This window comes from Canis lupus, chromosome 4, assembly GCF_048164855.1.
Source record: "Canis lupus baileyi chromosome 4, mCanLup2.hap1, whole genome shotgun sequence".
In the NCBI taxonomy this organism is placed as follows: domain Eukaryota; kingdom Metazoa; phylum Chordata; class Mammalia; order Carnivora; family Canidae; genus Canis; species Canis lupus.
Window position 1 is genome coordinate 22831632 of NC_132841.1, and position 22138 is coordinate 22853769.

Here is a 22138-nt window from a genome sequence, read left to right on the forward strand (position 1 = left end):
CCCTCCTCCCCCCACCACCCTACTTCAGAGTGTCCCCAGACCCCTCCCACCGTCACCCAGGGAACAGGAACCAGTGCTTCTCAGGGGCAGGCCGGGCAGTGTACAGGCACAGGCATCTCTCCTTAGCTGTCAGCTCCTTCTCTGGGGGCAGCAGTGGCAGTGGCTTTATGACCGTGGGACTGAGTAGCAGGGCAGACGGCTCAAGGGGCAGGCAAGGTGAGCAGATGTGGGGTGGCATGTAAGCTAAGTCCTGTTTCTTGGAATCACACATGCCACTTGCAAAAATGAGCCTAATTTCAGCAAAGGATTTGATGCAGGAAGGCCAAGGGGACCGATGTCCACAAGCATAACCTTTGTTGACCTCGCAGGCAGATATATTGGTCTTTGTGTCTGGCAAGATCACGGTCAGCTATCCCTGTTTTCATCAAGAAACTAAATTTAAACTACAACAAGAAGGCAGCAATATTCAGAAAAACTCTGAATAGTGGGAAACTCAGCTATCCAAAGCCCTCGTTCATTAGGAACACGTTGCTGCATAACAAGATACTGCAAACTTCAGTGGCTTAAAACAACACATTTATTATCTCGTAGGGCCTGTGGGCCAGGAGTCTGGGCACTGCTTGATGGAATCCTTGGCCCAAGGGCTTAGCTGGGGCTGCAGTCTCACCCGAGGCTCGGTTGGAGAAGGATCATCTCCAGACTTACTTGGGCTGTTGGCAAATCCAATTCCTTGGGGCACCTGGGTGGCTCAGCGGTTGAGTGTTTGCCTTTGGCTCAGGGTGTGATCCCGGGGTCCTGGGATCAAGTCCCACATTGGGCTCCCTGTGGGGAACCTGCTTCTCCCTCTGCCTATGTCTCTGCCTCACTCTCTCTGTGTCTCATGAATAAATAAAAAGTTATTTAAAAAAGAGAGAGAGAGAGAGAGAGAATCCAATTCCTTGCAGTCATAGGATGGAGAGCTTCTGTTTCTTGCTGGGTGTTGGCCAGAAACCTCTCTGAGCAACTAGGAGGTCACCTGCAGTTCTTGCCACTTGGAGGTTCCCCAGCATGGCCACTTGGATCCTCTGACCCATCAAGGGAGAAAAGAAAAAAAAAAAGAGTCCAGTAGGACAAGTGCTTCCAATCTCATGTGACGTTATCCTGTACGCATAACCGCGTCTGTCCATCCCTTTGCTGTATTCTTTTGGTTAGAAGCAAGTCACAGGTTCCCACCCACACTTAGCAGAGGGGCTCACATACCACGGCATGAGCACAGGAGGCCGGGACTATGGGGCCACTTAGGGAGTCTGCCCACCACATTTTGCTAGAACTCTATTTACAATAAGTAAAACTCCTCCACATGTTTATATCAGGAACTAAATTAAAAAAATAATAAGAAAGAAATAAAAGAAGAGCTCCACGGGGTGTGCTGAGTCAGCCTACGCAGCCACTCACAGCTCCCCCCATCTGTACCAGTAGAAAAACAGCCCGGGGTCCAGTCCATTCCGCCCCTCCTGCGTGCTCTTGGTAAAGCCTAGAGAATGGGCTCCATCAACAGAAAGCGAGTCAGGGCCTTACTCAGTTGTCAATATTTAAAATGCTTTCCAACATTAAAAGGCTTATTATCCGCTTAAATATCAACAAACCAGAACATAGAAAATCCCCATTCCTAAAATGTTCAGGGAACCTGAGCCTGCTCGAAGAAACAAAGACAGGAGATCCTGCATCCCATGCGATGGGCGTTTGGAGATGTGCCACGGAATGAGCAGCCACAGAGTGAAGGGAACCTCATCGGGGGGCTTGGGTCTGGGGACGTCCGGGTTGGCCCCCACCTGCGGCTGTCTCTCCCTCGGGGCCTTTCTCCCTGGCTCCCGCCTGCCGCCTGCCTGGCCTCACGTCGGCTCAGCCACTGTGTCAGGACGTAATTGACTGAGTGCCTCGGTCCAGTCCAGGCTCTACTGAGCCCATCAGGGCAGGAACAATGAGGTGGCATCTCAAAGGAGGAAGCCTATTTCTAAGGCTCATGGTTGATGGACCGCATTCGCTGTGATTACCATTTTAATTGCAAGACCACCACCACCTCATATTCAGGGTGCAGATTTCAAAGACCACGAAGCACCGTGCAGGCTTGGAAAGGGAGCGTGGAACAATCATTGTCAGGCCAGAAGGAGCTCACTCTGATATCTTTCTCTCGGGCTCCATGTCACAATCAGACTCTCCCAGAAAGGGCAGAGCTGACCCTCCGTTTCAAGCTCTCACTCAGGCCCTACCTCCTCTGGGACCTTTCCCCAAACCCCTACTCCTTCCCATTCTCTCACAAAGTCCGCCTGCCCTGGTCCCACTCCCCCACCCAGAACCCACCCAGAACCCCTTCTAGAACTCACCACTCCTACCTCTGATTTGGGGGGTGGGGGAAACCAACCCATAGAATTCTTACATCTTTTCCTGTGGTGTTTTGAGATGAAAATGCCTTCACACTCTATCTTACTCTCCCAGTGGGATGCTTCCTTCTTAGCAGGCAGGAAGCCTGTCTCATTCTCTGTAGCGATCCCTACAACGGCCACAGTTCTCTGCACATTGGTGAGGGTTTTTTTTTTTTTTCCACACATTGTCCCTTGCACTTGGCACATTTGTGACTCAAAATATTGCCTCAGTTAAGTCTAATTTTGTGAGCTTTCCAGAGTTGAATACTCACAGCTGCTTTTTTATTTTTCAGAGGAAACAATATACTTAGTACAAAGCCCTTGTATTTGGCACGCAGGAAATGCTTAATACACGTGATCTGTTTTCACGGCGTAGAACCCGTGGTCATCACCAAGCTGGGGTTCATGGCTTGACATACAATGACCAAAGCCAAGTTATGTCATCAGCCCTTTCTGATTTTTTTAAGACAGGTATATTGAGGGGCACCTGGGTGGCTCAGTGGTTGAACATCTGCCTTCAGCTCAGGGTGTGATCCCGAGGTCCTGGGATCGAGTCCCACATCGGGCTCCCTGCATGGAGCCTGCTTCTCCCTCTGCCTTATGTCTCTGTCTTTCTCTCTGTGTCTATCATGAAGAAATAAATTTTTAAAAACCTAAAAAAAAAAAAGAAAAAAAAAGATACACGAGGAACAACGAATACATGGTAAAATCTACCCTAAGGAGTGGACAGTTCTCTGAGTTTTGAGAGCCATGTACAGTTGCCATACAGCATCTTTAGCTATAAGTTCTAGCACGTTGTAATCAGGAGCTCCTTATCATATGGTCTCATGCATGCTTTGTCTAGAAAACCCTACTACTGCTTCCAGAAAAATGCCCCTTTTTCCTCCTCTTGGCCAGTCTAGGAGCCATTTCCCAAAGTGGCTTTGACTTTGGGTAGCATCTCTATTGAGGGGGCGAATCCAGAGTCGGAACAAAGTTTCTACCCTGTGGGCATCAGGGTTGGTGGATTGCTAAGAGGCCTCCCTTGGTTGCAAGAATGCGAGAATGTGGTTGGGACCTAACAAAATGCATTTGGATAATTGAAATTGGGTGGTAGGCAAAGAAGGCTGGTAGGGCACAATTGTTCTGTGTGCACATGCTCGCGGCTGAGTCCTGTCCCCGTTGGCTCCTCTGTGGGTAGGACAGATAGAATAGGTGGGAGCACGGGCTGCAGAGCCGCAGGCAGCCTCTCTGGGGGTGGGGACAGCGTCTTATCCTAACTTATGTCCCCAGCACTTCACACAGCTTGTATTAGTGTCGGTTCAGTGACTGAGTAAGTGGTCTTGGGTCATGATGGGGTGGGACCATGCCATCTTGGGGTAGACCTATCATCCATCACTCATAGGTTTCTGAAGACCCCTGGGAAGGGCCCTGTCTCTGCTCTCAAGGGGGGCCCTCCCGGCTGTCCCCAGTGACATCAGCAGCCCCCTCACTTCTGTGCTTGCAGAACTACTTTGAGAGCTACCTGACTGTTGCCTCCACCGTCTCCTCCGTGCTGTGCCTCATGGCGAACTTCCTGCTCGTCAACAGGTAGGCCATGTTCCTTTCTGGGCCAGGCCCCGTGCCTTCCCTCCAGCCATCTCCACTCGCCTCTCCTTCTTGGCTGCTGCTTTTCTTCATGCTCCAAGGGCAGGCACCCAAGTGGGAGGCAGGCAGCAAAGGCTGAGAAGTCAGACCTGCCACCTGGGGCCCTTCCCTGTGGGAGCCCAGCCAGGGAGCTGGACTTTCGCTTCCCAGACACAGGCTAGGATGCTGTCAGCAGCCAGCAGGAGGCATGTGGGGACCCAGCTCTTCCTCCTTTCCCATCTTGGGAGCCTGTCTGTCACCAGCTGCCTGGGCTATCGACGGTGTGGCCAGATGCCAGCATGTGGATGGCTGGGCAGGCGCGGGGGGCAGGGCCTGTGGAGGCAGGTCTTCCAAGCATTTCTTTCTTTTTTTAAAGATCTTTAAAAATTATTTATTATAGAGTTGGGGGTGGGGAGAACCAGGGGGAGGAGCAGAGGGAAAAGAGACAAGCAGACTCCACCCCCAGCACACAGCCCAACTCAGGGCTCGATCCCATGACCCTGAGATCATGACCTGAGCTGAAATCAAGAGTCAGACGCTTAACCGACTGAGCCACCCAGGCACCCCGCCAAGCGTTCCTGAGAGCAATTGGAAGTTAAGAGCCTGGCACCTCATGATTTTGGCTCCCACTCTATGGGAATGGGCCACCAGCTCATGTGGGAACCGCTCACAGAGGCTCAGTGGGGACCTTTCTGATGCCGTGTTAGAGGTGAGCGGGGAGGGAGTCCCGTGGTTGCACTGTGGAAGAAGCAATGATGTGGGGGACAGCCAGGCGAGCGAGCATGACCCTGAGACCCCGCTCGGGGACTGTTACCATCTGTTCTCAGCTGAGGTTTGCAGGAGCAACAGCCCTAGCTGCTTTGCCCAGATTTCCTCTAAGCTGCCACCAGGAACCTGGGCTTCTCTGGGCACAGCCGCCTGAAAGCTTAGGTCCCTGATGGCAAATCAGTCTTACCCAACTCTGCTAACTTTGTAGTGCCAGCCTGGGTCTCTGGTTGAACAGGATTCCGAGGGGGTGTGGGGGAGTGTGCTGCTGCGATTAATTGGCCTGGCCATGGCTGCTCTGAGCCTAGGAGGGGAGAGGGCGGCACATGGGCCTCACGTGTGCTAAGCCTCAATAGACCTGTCCTTCCAAACGTGTTATGCTCTGGGGCTGTTGAAGTTATCTGTCGTGTTCAAATGATCCCAAAGCGTAGTGGTGTAAAACACCAACCGTAATTAGTGTCTGTCGTGATCTGGGCCGCATCAGTTGGCAGCTCTGGCATAGTGTCCCTTATGTGCTAGCAGACAGCCGGGCTGGAAGCTGCTGGGTCCCCTCAGGCACCTGTCTCCATCTCCTCTCTTCTCCTCTCTCCTCCCTTCCCCTCCCCATGGGCTCTTGCACGTTGGCCTCAGGTAGTAGGACATGTCGTGTTGTGGCTGGAGAGCAAATGCTCCAAGAGAGCAAGGCAGGAGCTACATGGGTTTTGTGACTTAGTCTCTGCAGCCACATGGTGTCACTTATGCCGTACTCAGCAGGTCAAGCACTCACCAAGCCCACCTGCTTTCAAGGGGACATAGACCTGCCTGTCAATGGAAGGAGAGTCCAAGAATTTGCACCCATTTTAAAACCAGCGTGTGAAAAGCAGGATGGGGTGTAGATGGCCTGAGGGCCTGGCAACCCCAATCATAAACCAATTGACCCTTAACCTGCCTCCTCGTGCCTTCCCCTGGCACAGAGGACTACGCTCAGTGTTCTCAGAGATGGGGTGCAGCCTCCAGAGGACAACCCCCTCCCCCAAGGAGGACTGAGCGGAGGAATGGAGCTCAGAGCAGGGCCAAGTGTTCTTGTAGCACTGCCAGTCCCTGGAGGGAAGAGCTGCAGGAGAGAAGGCAGGAAGAAGGGAAGGGGACACAAGGGGAGGAGGACAAAGAAAAGGGGGTGACAGCCATGGTGGGGGCAAGCTCCTTGGTCTCTCGCTACTCGTCCTTTCCAGGGCTCTCTCATGATCCTCTCTGTCCACTCAGCTGGCTGGCCTAGGGATGCGGGTTTGTCTAGCGAGAATAGCCCAGGCTCCTATAGATGAGAGCCCTCACCCCCTTCTAGATCTGGAATCATTGTCTGAACTGTAATGAAAGGTGATCCCTGGTGACACACAGTAACCTGAGAGGGAAGCTATGACATTAGCCACTTTCCAGGCAGAGGTTAGGAGCTACACCCAAGACCACAGGACCAGTGAGGGGCAGTCCAGGCTGGTGGTGTGCCTCCCCTGTGGTCATGAGATCCAGCAGGCCAGAAGCCAGTCTGGGACAGGGGTCAGGCGTGGCAGGGAAGGTCTACCCACAGGACAGGAAGTTAGCACTTCTGAGTGCTCGCACCCCCTAGAGCATTGTCTCCTTTAATCCTCACAACAGCCGGAGAGCAGCAAACTTGTTATCTCGTTTTACAGATGGGAAGATAGGCTCATGGAGGTCCCATAGCCACTAACAGGGTGAAGTCGGATGGGAACAGGGACCCTCCTCACCCCACACTTGTACTTGGAACCTCTAGACAGGTCACTTGCAACCATAGCCACACCTTAGGGTCTTCTGGGAGGGCTCTGCCCTGGCTTCCAGGCAGCTAGAAGGAAGGAGATGGTAAAGAAGGTCTAGGTCTGTCTGCAGTGGGGGCAGTGGACCGCCACCCTCCCTGGGTCAGGCAGGTTGCTGGCTTTGAAGGTTCAGCATTATAGGGCATCGTCCAGAAGGTCCAACCCCCTGCCAGCCTCCCCTTACTCTCTGTTGCCTATAGGAGAGGGGCGAAGGCAACGTGGGGGATGCTTGCAGGCCTCCGTCTGTTTCTGGGTTGTGGGAAGATGGTTTGGGGCTAAGCTGTTTTTTATTTAATGTGTGAGATCGAAATGTCTCCTTTTTTTCCCCTCCTGGAGAACCCTGGCTTTCTCTGACTGGCTCATCCATAATCTCCAAGTGTTTTATTATGTTAAATCTGTAGCATCATAAATACTTATGAGGAGGATTTACATTTGAGAGACTTATGAAGAAATCAGTTCCCTGGGGTCCTGAGCCCTCATGAGCAAGGGGGTGGGGAGCTGCAGTTATCTCCCAGAATCTTACATTAGTGTGGCCTGCCCCAGAGTCCTGGGGCTGTAGCAGTCTTCTCGGCCATCCCCTGGCCCAGAGTAGAACCACTGACACCAGGGCAGCCCTCATCTAGACTTTCTCTGCAATCCTAACAGCATCGTTGCCCCCTGGACCACTCTCCTGGCCCAGATGGAGGAAGCAGAGTGATGCCAGCGTGCCCCCGTTACTGCATGTGGGGTGGGCTTCATGCAGCACATTTCATAAAGCTTTATGGGCATTGAAGATAGCCCCAGGCAAGATCCCTGGGAGTCTGGGGCCCAGGGATGAGACTCAGGTGGAGAACGGGTCATGTAGCAGGTAATTTGCAGGCAAGGAAGAGGCCTGTGCAGGTAAGGGACCTGTGGGGGCAGCAGAGCAGAGCTGGGGACTGCATTGCTCCTGTCCCGCCTTCGGCTTTTACCTCCTCACCTCCCACTCTGCCCTCCACTGCCCGTCCTGAGGGTGCTGGGTGAGAAGTCTCCACCCCCAGCTCTCTTCGAAGCAACCTTCCTATAGGGCAACTAATTACCTTGTTGTGACAAGCGCCAGAGAGCTCTTGTGATGCCATCAGCATTCCTGGGGTGGACTTCCATCTTCACCAGGGGCTGGGAGGAGGTGGTTAGAGGCTGGCTGCAAGCGCTGCAGGTGTTTCCAGTGGTTTCCCTGCCGTGCTAGCAGGGTGGGGGGCAGGGGGTCGTCACAAAGCAGAGAGTGACTGGGGATTAGGCCCAGAATGAGAGCCTGCCTGCACCAATAGCCCTTGCCGGTCAGTTTGTATCCAACAGATACTCACCAGGTGCCTCCCAGGCCCTGTGCCCGCCCTGGGGCAGGGGGAGAACAGGACAAGGCACTGTCCTGGCTGCACTCCTCATGTCTCCCAGTTGCCCTGGGCTTTGTCTTGCCCCAAGGAGCTGGTAACGCTTTTTGGCATCGGTCCCCATACCCAGCCTCTCTCTCTCTCTCCACTTGATTGTCATGATATTTACAATTATAAACAGGAACGTTGTCTTGACCCAGGCTCTGTGCCCTTGCTGGCTTTTATCTTTGAGGTATTGGGGCAGCTGCTGGGAGAGGGTGGGGGGGCACACTGTGACACGGCTGAGTGGATAGAACCACCCTGAGCATCCCAGGTAGGCCTGACGACCAGCCCCCAGGGCACCTGGTGTGCACTTACGGTAGATACTCTGGGCCCCCAGGGGTCCGGGTGCCCACCAGCTCCTGCCCAGGATGAGGCCCCTGCAGCCCCTAGGAGATGCATCTTAATCTGGTGTTCCCCCAGAAACAGCCCCTGGAACAGGGATTTAAGTGCAAGCAGTTGATTTGGGAGGTGAAGGCGGGAGAATGGAGAAGGGGGATGTGATTGGAAGGCAGCCAATAAAGCATGCCTCACCAAAGCAGCTCCCACAGAGAGACAGACCCAGCTTGACCTGCCTGGGGACTCTGGGACCGAGTGTGGAACACAGACCTGCGGGGAGGGAGCCGGGGTATTTATCCGCCCACTCCCCCATCATCAGTTGAAGGCTGCTCTGTTAATTACCTGTCATTGCAGTGTGTTGTAGAGGGAGGGCACATGGGCGGGTCACCTGCAGCAAGGCAGTGCAGTTCCTGACCACGTGGCTCCCCAGCTAGAAACCTCAAGGTGCCTCTTTGTGTCAGCTGGCACTCTTGGTAGCAAACAATGAGACATACAAAGCGTTTTCTCATTCTTCACCTAGAAAATTAAAGTTAGGTCTGCCTCCACACATTGCTGGATCTAGGGGATCGCCTATGTCCCCAGAGCTGTCCTTCTCTTGCACTGTCCCTGGGCTCTGTGTGTGTCTGCTTGGCTTCATTCCAAATGTGGTCTCTCTCTGTGTAGTTGGCCAGGTGGCAACCAGCAGCCCCCAACACCGTCATGGCAGACAGTGAACTTCTCTCCACCTGTCACTTCTGGAGGGCAGTGACTGGCCCTGGCCCTGCCTGACTCACATGCCAGCCTCTAATGCAGCAACCCATGGCATGAGACACTGCAGTCACCCCAGACCCAGTCATCATGTGTCCATCATTTGGGGCTGGGTCAGTGTGGACAGTATGGCCTGCCACCTCTCCAGAACCACTTGGCATGGACGAAGGAGAGTTCTTTGGGGAAGGGATGCTGGCAGACAAAGCCTGCATGCCCGCTCTATACCCAACTCTGAGGATCGAGCCTTGGCACTTATCTGGGGGATAAGACAAGACCCCCCCCGCCAGGATAGGGCTCTGCTTCTCCACACATGTGCACACACATTCCGACACACCTTACCCTCCAGCCTGGGCACCACCTCCAAAAAGATTGTGCAATACCCAGATTGGGTTTTGTACCCCTGGGTGTACCCAGGATGCCCTGTGGCACTCCCGATAGAGCACTCCCGATGGAGCTGATGCAAGATGCCTGCCCCTTGTGTGTCCGCTGTCCTGGTCATCCAGCAGAGCATCTGCCGCACGGTAGTTGCCTGATGCACATTTGTGAAACAGACCCACCAGAGAGGATGCAGGTTGGCGGCCACCCTGGGCCAAGGCTCCGCAGACTGGAGTGCTCACGCCCGCTCCCCACAGACTCACACCACGACCTTGAACTGCCTCTTCACATCCTCGGGCTTCCCTCTGCCCCTTACAAAGCGGAGGCAGCACCTGCTCTCCCTCCAGCGAGGATCCGAACAAAGATCAGAGAAAACTCAAGTTAGCCTGGAGCCGCAAAAGCACTTTGAAAAATCCTTGCTCCTCCTGCGCTCGTGATTTCACACCTATTTATGTACATATATATACATTTTTTTTTAACCTTTCAGGTCTTTTCTTTTTTATCAAAAAATTTGTGTGTGTGTTTGTATAACTAATCTGGCTTTTCTCCCAGCCCCCACCCACTGGTTAGCAGGAAATTTAACCAAACATCCAATCCAGCTTAAAGCTTAGTCTAATCTGATGATTTAAACAGCCCCTTTTGATGATATTCTCTCTCCCTGGAATAAAAATGTGCAGCTTCTCAGAGAGCCAGCCTTCCCTGCTTCTCCCTTCAAGGCAGTGCCTGGGCAGTTGGGGGCCTGGAGGAGCGTGTGGTGTACGATGTGGGTGTGGGGTTGGGGGCCCGCCCTGGGCTGCGCTAGCTTGGCATCAGCTGCTGCCCGTGACAGCTGAGATGGTCACAAGAGAACTCTTGTGCCCTGGCCACCTGTTCTGGACCACCCATATTTCCTTCCTTCCTGGGAGGCAGCAGAGTGTCATTCTGAGAGCGCAGACTGGAGCTTATCCTCTCGAGGCTCACCGTGAGTGACCTTGAGCTAGTTCTTTAGCATCTCTGGCCTCGGTTTCCCTCCCTGTAGGTGCAGGATAGGGAAGAGGGCCTGTCTTACGGGGCTGGTGGGAGAATTCAACAAGTCAGCATGCAGAAACATTCCGAAGAGTACTTGGCACAAATTAAGTACTCTGGGTGATTGCTGTATCCCAAGGATGATGATTTTCTGTCCTTTTCCCTCCTGCCCTCCCTGCTCAGTTTGGGAAGAGGAAGTTCAGAGGGTGGTTGCTGTGTTGAAACACTAGACAAAGCCAGTGGGAGCTCAGCGGTGTGGTGGGGGAGCAGGGGCTCACCTTGAGAGCCCTCATGTCCTGTCCTTGAATCTCACAGCAACATGAAAAGAAGCAGTATCCACAGAACATTTGCCCTGAGCTGCTGTGCCCCCTGCACTCTGCACACTCCCCTCTGGAGACCCGCACAGCCACCCCTTCAGGTGGATCCATTCTCCTCTCTGCTAGACAGATGCAGAAGCTGAAACCAGAGCAATTGAGTCGCAGACCACAGGTCCCTTAGCCAGGACCTCATTAGCCAGGAAGGCAGGATTCAGGCTCAGGCCTCCTGGCTGCAGCGTGTCCCTTAGGAAACTTCACCAAGCCTGGCCTGGCATGGGCGGCCCAAGGGGATCTCTGACCACTTCTGGCATCCCCACCCCAGGGTTCCGATTCATGTCCGAGTGCTGGCTTCGCTGACCATCATGCTGGCCATCTTTTTGGTGATGACCGTGCTGGTGAAGGTGGACACCTCCTCCTGGGCCTACGGCTTCTTTGCTGTCACCATTGTCTGCATGGCGATCCTCAGTGGCACCTCCACCATCTTCAGTAGCAGTGTCTTCGGCATGACTGGCTCCTTCCCCATGAGGAATGCCCAGGCGCTGATATCAGGTGAGAGCCGGGCTCCAGACAGCCGGCCAGGTGAGTCCACCTGGGGGTCATGCGGCAGAGCCAGAGGTGAGCACGCAATGACCCTTCCTGAAAAGGCGATGAGTATTAGCTGTGTTTCCACTCTCTATTATTGGGTAACAAAGCACCCCACAACTTTGTGGCTTCAAACAATAGCAGTCATTTCTTTGGCTCACAAATCTGCAATCTGGGTAGGAGTTGGCAGGGACCACTCTCTCTCTCCTCCACACAGCATCAGCCCATATAGCTCGACAGGCCCGGAGGACCCACTTCTAAGAAACTCAGCCAGGCTGGGGCTGGGGCCAGAGCTCCTCTCTCCCGGGGCATCAGCAGGCTGAATGGACTTCCCCGAGGCATGGTGCCTGGGTCACTAGAGCGAGCATCCCGGGAGACCCAGCCAGAAACATTATTTCCTTTCATGGCTTAGCTGTGGAAGCCATTTAGGGCCACATTGACCATAGCCACGAGCCACGTGGATTGGAGGGGAGAGGACACAGACCCCACAGGCATCAGCCGGAGAACGCGAAAGTCGTCCTGTAAGAAGAGCAGGTGGGAGGGAAGCCAGTTGCAGCCACTTTTGGCAAACACACCTACCTACCAAGTACAAGTCCTGAAAGAGCGTTCCTTTCCTCCCTTCTTCCTTGTCCCCTCGCCTCCTCCTGTCCCCTCTCTTCTCTTTCCTTCTCCTTCCTCTTAGCTTCACCCCCTTTTCTTCCTTTCTCATTTTATAGAAGACCTACTATGTGCCAGAGATTCAAAGATGAACAAGACCCAGCCTCTCAGGAGCTGATAGCCTAGCAAAGAAACACCTCCATGACCTTGAACTTTGGCATTCTCTGGGGACGCAGATGCACGACTTGGACCAGCCCCTTTGGCTGAGTGGAGTTTGATGCTGATCCCAAGCCTGTTGTCCAGGCCTTAGCAACTCTGTTCCCTCGCTCTGATGTCCCAACAAGATAAAAAAGGAGGTGGGTCAGTAAGAATCTGCGCTTTTGCAGAAGACCACCATCCCTTAATGCAAGGCTGGGGATTTGGCCACTCGGTTTGGTGTCTGGGCACGTCCCTGTTGTGTGAAGGAGTGCTGTAAGCATCTGCCCACTTGAGAAGAGTTTCACAGAGAATCTCTGCTCTGTGTCCATTAATTGCTGATGCCAGGCAGTATGTGGCAGGAATGACAAGTGCCTGGACACATGTGTGTCTCCTCCCCATGCCCACACCAGTGCCAGACATCACTAACAGATCCCTATCTTGCCTCCTGAGCCTCTGATCCCTTCTCAACTCAGGCCTGGAGGTGGTCCCATCTCCAGATCAGAGTTCAGATGTCAGTCAAGTCTGAATGCCATTTTTGGCATAACATTAGGCTTCTGGCTCTATCCAGGGAAATCCTCGGATTTAAAGTAAAATAAAAGGAGACCCATTGCCAACTTCCTTGAGTACAATCAATATGCCCCTAGCAGTGCTTTGAGAAGGACATGCCTAGCCTGAGGGAAATGGCCCCAGAACACTGGATTTCATGTCTTCTGGCACCTGAGTCTCAGAAAGAAGTTCCCTCCATCCTGCCGGAGGATGTATTTTTCATTATAAACGCCTTGCTGGCTACCTGTCTAGGAGCCAGTGACTGAACATGCCATTTATGCTGGCAGGGGGCCCTTCAGGTTCATCTGGTCACCTATGAATCTTCTCAATGAGGGGACTGTCCTGTGAAATTTTCAGAAAGTCTATTTTTGAAAAAGTGGAATAATCCGGCGCTCACACTTCAGTATTGATTACCAGTACTGACACCTTAAGCCGGTGTCATCACTCTACGGGGGCCCCCATCGGGTGCCCCTCACCCTGGGAAATCCAAGGTGGCCCCATCTCCCAGAGGCCCCACCGGCACCACCACCAACCCCCCGTGGCATCTCGTCCAGAGGAGCCCATCTGTGAATTCTGTGCATGTTGGCATCCAAGGAAGGATTCATTTGTTTTGTGCTGGTGTTTTCTTAACCCCCCTCATTTGCATGTATTTCCATAACTGATGAGATAAAAGTAGGGAGTCATGAAAGATGAGCTCCCGGAGGCCTGGTTTGTTGTTGATGATAATATTGTAAATTCCCTACAAGTTGGGGAGAGAGGGGGAAATGAATAGGCAGTGATGTTAAGATCTCTTCCTCGGGGCAGCCGGCAAGTGTCTTACTCAAGTTTAGCTCCATTTCTTACAAAACACCCAGGTGGGGATTACAGCTTCTCGGAAGCTGGTACCCTCTTGGCAAGGGGTTGACCTTGTTGTTGCTGCTTTGATGTAGGAAGGACAGAAATACCCAAACACCTAACTGGGAATCTGAGAGGATTTATACGCACTTCGTGCCGGGCACCGTTCTGAACCCAGTCTGTGTAATAATCCTTTTTATCTTCATAAGAGCCCTTTAACCTGAGTATTACTAACATCCCCATTTTACAGGTGAGGACGTGGAGGTACAGAGAGGTTCAGTGACTTGCCGAGGGCTGCACAGCCAGGAGTGGTAGAAGCAGGATTAGACTCAGATGCTCTGGTTCCAGGGTCTGCGCTCTTCCTCACTGTGCTAACTTGTGTCTTTGCCGTCCTTTCACATCACTCTGGCCCCACCCAGGCTGATAAGGCTTCTGTGGAGGTTAGGGAGAAAGGATTGGCCATCAGGGCAACCGGCTGTTCCCTGCAGAGCCACAGCCCTAAACCGTGCCCCTCTCCGCTGCTCTGTGCAACAACAGGCAGAACGGTGCCACGCGGTCAGAGCCGTGTATGTGACAGACCAGTCCCTGCCCGCACAGACCTGTGTGTTGTTTTCTGTCTGCAGCCAGCTACCTTCTCGCCTCCTTGAGAATCTGTATCCTGATCCTCTAACGTGGGCGAACTCGTTCACTCAGGCAGGCAGTGCAGCATACCCACAGGCCTCGGCCGATGCAGAGGACAAGTACTAGCCCCATTTTGCAGGCAAATAGACAGAGGCAGAGAGGAGTGAATGACCTGGGGGCACGCACAATGTGTCTGCCTCTGGGTCTTGCCCAGCACAAGTTGTGAAGGTTCAACAGAAAAGTAAGGCCTGTCCCCTGCCTCCCAGAAGTGACTGCATGATGGTGGCAAAGAAGGCGACTGGCACTTGTAGAGGCCTACTAGGTGTTGGGCTCTTTCCGAACATCATCTCATTCAGTCCTCAAAGCAGCTATGCAAGGCAGGGTTTATCAGCCCCATTTTACAGATGAGCAAACTGTGGCTCTGAGGAGTCATGTAAGCCCTCAAGTCACAGCAAGCAAGCAGCAGAGTCCAGGGTCAGATGTGCATCTGTCTGGGTCCTGGACCCAGGGGTCCACTAAGTTGTGCCGCCTCCTCTGTTGGTAGCAGTGAATGGTGGTGGCACGTGGTCACGTGGGTCCCACGTCAAAGGCAAGAGAGAACATTATAGTGCCACACCTCCCGCAGGGTACAAGCTCAGTTCCACGAGCTCACGGTCGGCAGCACAGAGGGTTTGGGGACAGTGTTGCTCAGGGCAGTGGCAGGATCCATCCTAGAACGTTCCCTAAACCTCTGACCCAGTTTGGTTGGTGGGTGGCTGGGCTGAGGATGGGAGCTCTCTGACACATCCCACTCTGACCCCACCAGAAGGGCGGTAAAGCGAGATGGAAGGTCCCAGGTCGGAGGTGAAACGTTGGGGGGCCTTTGCCACCTCAGGCAGCAACTCTTACAAACCCATCAGCAAGAACCTGGGATGAGACCCCTGATACCCTCCTGGAGTCCAAGCTCATGGCATCCCAACCCCTCCATGTCTGCCAAGGCGTCAGGACCCCGTGACAGATACGGCATCTTTGTCGGCGGGGAGACCTTTTATCTCGGTTCCATCAGAGCTGGGAGGAAGGGGAGGGGGCCCCGAGATGCAGGAAGGTGGACCCCCACCCACCCATCTCCGTGGCATCCTGTGCTCTCTGCAGGAGGAGCCATGGGGGGCACCATCAGTGCCGTGGCCCTGCTGGTGGACCTGGCGGCGTCCAGCGACGTGACGGACAGCACCCTGGCCTTCTTCTTGACCGCAGACGTCTTCCTCGGGCTCTGCGTCGGACTCTACCTGCTGCTGCCGCGGCTGGAGTACGCCAGGTGGGCCTCCCCTCACTCCCGGCGCCTCCTCCCAGCTGCCCTTACGCCACCTTGCCTTATGCTCTCTGCTTGCTTTGTCCTAGTCAGGTGGCCTGTTTGTTTTCTCGCTTACTGTGCACCCCCCACCCCCGCGCTGGGCAGGAATGGTGCGGGTTTTGGTCACGGCTGCAGCCCGGAGCCCCCCGCTCTAGCTGGCTCGCAGTAGCCACTCCGGGAGTTGGCCAGGCCAGTGGATGCCAGCAGCCGGCCTTGTGCGGCGCCCCACCCCGAGCAGCTGGAGTCTGCTGTCCCTGTTTGGGGACCGGGAGGCCAGGCGGTGGGAGTGGGTCCAAGGAGTAGGGATGATAAAGAATAGCTCCATTCACTGAGCGCCTCTGCTGCTTCTGCACTGTGCTCAGCTTGGCCTGAGGGGCCGTCTCACATCGGGGGACTCACGCACCTGTTCCCCGTGAGAAGCCCAGCTGGGCTCCGAGAGGGTGAATGACTTTGCCTGAGTCCCCCAGCCCATGGGCAGCAGAAGCAGGATGTCCCCCTGACTCCAGAGCTGCGCTTTACCCACTGTCCCCCCAGGCCCCTCTCCACCGTGGGGGACTTTACTTCAATCTCTCTTTCTCTCTCTCTTTTTTTCTCTCTCATCCCTTTTTCTTTCTTCTTGCTGCTTTTTAAAAAACAGCCTTTAACTTTTTCTCACATTCTATTCTTTTCCAGGCATTTTCTGATCTATTATTGTATTTGATATAGGAGAGGTAGGAATTCTCTTCCCCGTTCTACGGGTGAAGAAACGGAGCCAGAGGAGGGCAGGGGGCCAGCTGGAGGCTGCACAGTGTGCAAGCTGGTGGAGCTGAGGAGGCCCAGGTCCTAGCTCTGTGCTTTTCCATGACTACCCATGTTGGTGGCGGTGCCAAGATAAGTGGCGTGCGCCTGCGTGTCTTTTCTTCACTTCTTATGTGTGACCACTGCATGCACTTGTCACAGCCCTTCCCTGTTTTATAGATGAGGAAACCGAGCCTTGTGCACAGGCTGCTCATGCGGTGAGCCGCAGACTGGGACTGTGCCCTTTGCACCATGTCCTGCTGCATCCCCAGCTTGTGACTGCCAGGGTCTTTGATCATCTCTCCTTCTGTCCCTGGGAGAGTCTCCTGGGTGACCCTGCAGATCCCCCTGCCTTCCCCAGAGAAAGTACCCAGTTACACTGCATGATGACATCCCTGTGATCCCTGGCGTCTGGGTAGCTCACTGCCCCCAACATGACACACACTGCCTCACACTTCATCGTTGCTGATTGATTTATTGTTGAGTCACAGAATGGACAGAAGGCAGGAGGGTCCCAGGACTCCTTCTTCTGTTTCCCCATGTCCTGTTTCACGGTGTTGCTCAGTGGGGCAGCCAACTTTCCCTGTTTGCCTGGGACCCAAGGGCTTCCCAGGAGGAGGGGCTTTCGGTGCTAACACTAGGACAGGCTCAGCAAGCAGTGACAATTGGCCACCCAAGATTCCAGTCTCACTTGAGCAGGCCATCATCCTTTCCAGCTGAGCCTGTGAAATCAGGAACACCCAAGGGCTAGGCTGTCCCATGGAAGCTTCTCTCTCTTTGCTGATTAAAACTTTGGTTAAGACTTCCAGGTTTACAGAAACACATCTGAGGATGGAGCTTTGGAGACAGCCAGGCTCCTGGAGCTGCTCGGGCTAAATGGTAGTTAAAACGGAGCCCACAGGTGCTGTCCCCAGGAGGAACAGAGCCACAGGCAGTGTGGGAGGCTGCTGGCTGGGGGACATGTGGAACCTAATGAGGAAGAGCTTTGACCAGAGGAACTCGGGGAGGAGCTCTCTCAGAACTGACTTAAGGCTAGGACCTGCCGCGGAGTAGAGGAGGAAGTAAGAATACTCCTTTCCCTAAATAGTGGTTGTGCAACAAGACAGAGTTCAAGGCTGCAGTGCCCAGCTCAGCATCACATGGAAAAGTGGCTCAGAGGAGGAGCCGTCCCACTGACTCGCCTGTGACCCATAGGCACTTAGGATGGGCGGCCTGGCAGGGGGCCCAGAAGCTTGCGGCTGCAGCACCCCTCCATCTTACAGAGGAGGAAAGTAAGCCCACAGAGGGCTGTGCCTGGCCTACGGTCCCATGGGGAGACAGAAGGGGGGCTGACTCCAGAACCCAGCCATCACCACGCTACTGTTCTCCAGACCACACACCAAGCCTTGTGTTTGAGGTGGGATCATGCAGTCAGCCTATGTTTCCTGGCTTTCAGCATCTGAGGCCCAGAGAGGTTGAGTGACTCAGGCAAGGTCCTACAGCAAGACGGGGAGGCCAAGCGACCCAAGCGTCTTCTACTCTGATCAGAGTAGCAGAAATTGAAAATACTGATAATATTCAGTGTTTAGGCAATGGGGGTGGGGGGAGGCGGAGATGCCTTTCTAGGCTTATTAGTTCCAAGTATGTTTTGAAGGTTACTCTGTGCTTGGAGAGTTAGCTAGAAACAGGCAAACATGCTCCTTAACAAACAGGAAGCAGGGAGCTGTCTTCTGTTGAAGGAGCCAGATGATAAACCGGTAAACTAACCCAGTGGTTATAAATTGTGGTCAGTGTTTTTAAAGAAACCGGTGACCCTGTAGAGACCGTAGATGGGGTAGGTGAGTGGTACAAAGCAGAGATAAATTGGTTCTACCTATTTGGAGGGCACTGTACTGATGTCTCAAAATTTTTAAAAAAGTATAAACCTTTTGATCCAGAAGTCCCTCCTCTAGAAATCTGCTCTACTGAAATACTAACATGCATGTGCAGAGTTGTATGTGTAGGACTATTCATCACACCATTATTTGTAGTAGAGTGGAGTTGGAACTAACCTAAATGTCCATCAGTAGGGGAGCAGTTAAATTGTATATGCATAGAGTGAAATATCTTGAGCTACCCAACAGAGAGGCATCGAATCAAGTGTCTCCATGCTGAAGTTTTGCCACAAGATATTGTTCTAGACGTGATTAGGTGCACGTGTGGATGTATGGTATGCACGTTATTTGGGCCGTTATGTAAGGTGCTGATATACTTTGCTTATATATTTGCTAATATATATAAAGTAACACACACATTATATATTTATATATATTTACTAATATACTTAGGAATTGTCCTGTTGTAGAAAGTTTTACAATGTATATAGTTTAATCCCACTTTTGCTTAAGAAACAGAACTAGGAAGTATGTGCAGGGGGAGGGCAGTCGCAGATGTTTGCACACTGATGGAGCAAGAGACACTAGATTTTTTTTTAAGATTTTATTTATTTATTCATGAGAGACACAGAGAGAGAGAGACAGAGAGAGGCAGAGACACAGGCAGAGGGAGAAGCAGGCTCTCTATGCAAGGAGCCTGACGTGGGACTGGATCCCGGGTCTCCAGGATCATGCCCTGGGCTGAAGGCAGCGCTAAACCGCTGAGCCACCCGGGCTGCCCTACCTGACACTAGATTTTTAACCATCGGGACCTCTAAAGAGTGAAACCAGAGGTGACCGTTCTCGTTCTACTCTACCTTTTTCCTTCTGCATTTTGGGTTCATTACATCAATCGTGTTAATTTTATAATTTTAAAAATGCATATTTTAAAATGCTGTTTTATCTCCACCCCTTCCCCAATGCAAAACAAAACAATGCTCATCACGAGGTAGTGAGTGCTGTTTCCCTCTGTCCCGGCTTGTGCATGGCTCGGTTACCAGTCTTTTGGGCAACACTAGGACAGGCAGGCCAGGGACTGTACGGGCCTCCCTCTGGCCACCCCGACACGTGTGTCCCAGGGCATCCTGAGGCTTTCTGCACCGGGCCTGTAGGTCCCCTGAAATCCCAGGGGACCCTGCTTCCCCGGGCCTTCCGCCCATGAGCCTCTCCCCCTGCAGGTTCTACCTGAGGCCTGTTTGGCCGGCCCATGTGTTTTCTGGGGAGGAGCAGCCGCCGCAGGACTCCCCCAGCGCCCCTCTGGCAGCCCCTGGATCCAGCGAGTCCTCGACCCCACCCCTCTGGCCCATCCTGAAGAGGACAGCCGGCCTGGGCTTCTGCATCCTCTACCTCTTCTTCATCACCAGCCTTGTCTTCCCTGCCATCTCCACCAACATCGAGTCTGTTGACAAGGGCTCGGGCTCACTGTGGACCACCAAGTTCTTCGTCCCCCTCACCACCTTCCTCCTGTTCAACTTTGCTGACCTGTGTGGCCGGCAGATCACAGCCTGGATTCAGGTGCCAGGGCCCAGGAGTAAGGTCCTTCCCGGGCTTGTGCTCCTCCGGACCTGTCTCCTCCCCCTCTTCATGTTCTGCAACTACCAGCCCCGCATCCACCTGCACACGGTGGTCTTCCAGTCCGACCTCTACCCGGTGCTTTTCACCTCATTGCTGGGACTTAGCAACGGCTACCTCAGCACCCTGGCTCTTATGTACGGGCCGAAGATCGTGCCCCGGGAGCTGGCCGAGGCCACGGGGGTGGTGATGTCCTTCTATGTGTGCTTGGGCTTGGTACTTGGCTCGGCCTGCTCTGCCCTGCTCGTGCACCTCATCTAGGACGGGGTGATGGCAAGGACTTCGGCGCTGTGCAACAGACACTGAGGAGCGTTGGTGAGACAGGAAGCAAGGGCCGGGAGGGCCAGGCAGTGCGCCAGAAGAGCTGCCGCTGAGCTCGGTGCAGGGCAGAGCTGGGGAGCTGGCAGCCGTGCCGGGCACATGTTCCAGACACTTTACAGAACTCTCCTGAGACCTTTGAAGGAGATTGAAAGACATCCAAATGGGGCATAGTCGCACGGTGGACGGTGGGCGTGCTGATCACTTTTCTCACTGCTGGTTACATTCCACCTTATTTTATAGCTTCTTCTGAACTTTGTCGCCAGTGTGGACTCGGAGCTGGTAGGAGGCTGGTGCCAAAACCCGACCACAGGCCCTTTGTCTCTCCCAGCCTTGCCCCCTCTGGCGGACAGCAAGATGTGACAATTCCCAGCCCTCCCTGTCCAAGGAGGTTCCCCTGGAATGGAAATCCCCTGGAGGGGCACCTGACAGGGGGCTCAGTCAGTTAAGTGTCAGACTCTTGACTTCAGCTCAGGTCTTGATCTCAGGGTCATGAGTTCAGGCCCCGCATTGGGCTTTGCACTGGGCATGGAGCCTTCTTAAAAAGAAAAAAAAAAAAAAAAGGAAATCCTCTGGAATGGCCAGTTCTTAGGCCTAAAACCCAAGGCTGTGTGGATCCCCGCTCTGTCGGTGAGAGAGTACCCCCCCACCAGACAGGGGACCCCAGAAAGACAGGAATCTAGGAATCCTTCACTCCTTAAAGTTGGGCTCCAGAAACCTCCCCTATTCTAGAGACTGAGGGTGTCAGGCCTGGGTTTTCAAACAAGGATCCTTCAAGTGGTCCATGGCTTGTGTCGGGGTAGGGTCTTTTAATGTCCATGTTTACGATATGTCAGGCACATTGGTTCAAGTGTGTAATGAATACGGGACATTTAATGAAAGCCTAGTTGGTGGCTGTATTAGGGTCTTGGCAGGAAACAGCATAGTCAAATTGGATAATATGAGGATCTTTGAAGGGTGGGTATAGGAATCCTAAAGAGTTAGGCTTTATATCCCAGAATGAGTAAGGCCATTCTCCCCGTAGCCAGGGCGAGGGGCAGGGGGCATAACCAGCCTGCTGTGACCCATGGGAGGATATTCCCTTCATCCTTCCCTCTCTCCCACCTCCTTGAAGCCTCTGTGGGCTGAACCACAGCCAAGGAGCAGACAGAGAGGTGGAGGCCAGACTGGACTGACACCCGAAAGGGATGACCAGCCTCTCGCTCTCGTGGATTTTTTCTCACTCACAGCAGCATGGCTCTGCAGCTTCGGCCAGTGGTACCGGGTGTGGCTTTGTCCTGATCTGTCCTGGAGAGCCATGTATTCTGTGGTTTCAAAAGGCGACCCTCGGGTTGTGTGGCCACCACGGTTGTCTGACATGAGTAGTAATTTACACTTCTTTGGGTTTCTTGAAGGCTTCTGCAGGGCTGTTCCTTGGGGGAGCAGGCAGGCTTGGGAATCAGAGAGAAGGGAACTGGATCAGACCAGGAGTTCTCTCTTGAAAGTTGTGCAGAACGGAGCTTGCCCCCATGAAGCAGCAACCCCGAGAGCCATAAATCAAGCCTCCCCTTCTCTGAAGAGCTCCGGCACCCCGGTGTCCTGCAGACAGCTGATTAGACTGGGAAGCAGCCAGTAATCCACCCGGTGGGAGCAGCTTATGTTCCCCACCGTCTCAGGCTAGTACACACTCCCACTCTTCAGCCAGAGAATTAGAAAAGACACCCTCGAAAGGTTTTCTGAGACTTGATATCTAGGGGAAAAAATTTTTTTTAACTAAAAATAAATCTCCCATCTCCCCCTCCCCTTGCGGGAGCCCAAAATCTCTCCCTTGGTTTTTTTGTTTTTTGTTTTTTTTTTCACCGACTTTAATGCTGGTAATCATTTGGGGCAGTGGTCTGGGTGGGGACTCATCACAACCCTAGGTGTTTTACAAATGGGCGGCATATCCATTTTAAAGGAAAACAGCCATCACTGAGCTTGGGGATGAGAACACCCGGGAGCACACAGAGAAAGAAGTAATGGGGGCCTCGGGTGTTCTGTTGAAGGGAGATGGTTTTCAGAAGTAGAAGTGTCCCTGTTAGTGAAATGATCTGAAGTGAGTGTGGGGTGAGGGGGCAGGAGGGTGGCCAGCTGTGAGGATGCAGCCC

General features: G+C 53.5%; 1 protein-coding gene across 3 annotated transcripts in view; it reads left to right on the forward strand.

The window, feature by feature from the left end:
* SLC29A3 (solute carrier family 29 member 3) overlaps positions 1-21815 on the forward strand; it is a 40610-nt gene extending 18795 nt beyond the window's left edge. For all 3 annotated transcript variants that reach the window (XM_072823481.1, XM_072823482.1, XM_072823483.1), the window contains exons 3-6: positions 3889-3971; positions 11068-11294; positions 15255-15417; positions 19301-21815. In XM_072823481.1, coding sequence (XP_072679582.1) covers positions 3889-3971; positions 11068-11294; positions 15255-15417; positions 19301-19955 — 1128 coding nt within the window. In that variant the 3' untranslated portion in view covers positions 19956-21815. The remainder of the gene's footprint in view (positions 1-3888; positions 3972-11067; positions 11295-15254; positions 15418-19300) is intronic.
* The last annotated feature ends 323 nt before the right edge of the window (positions 21816-22138 follow it).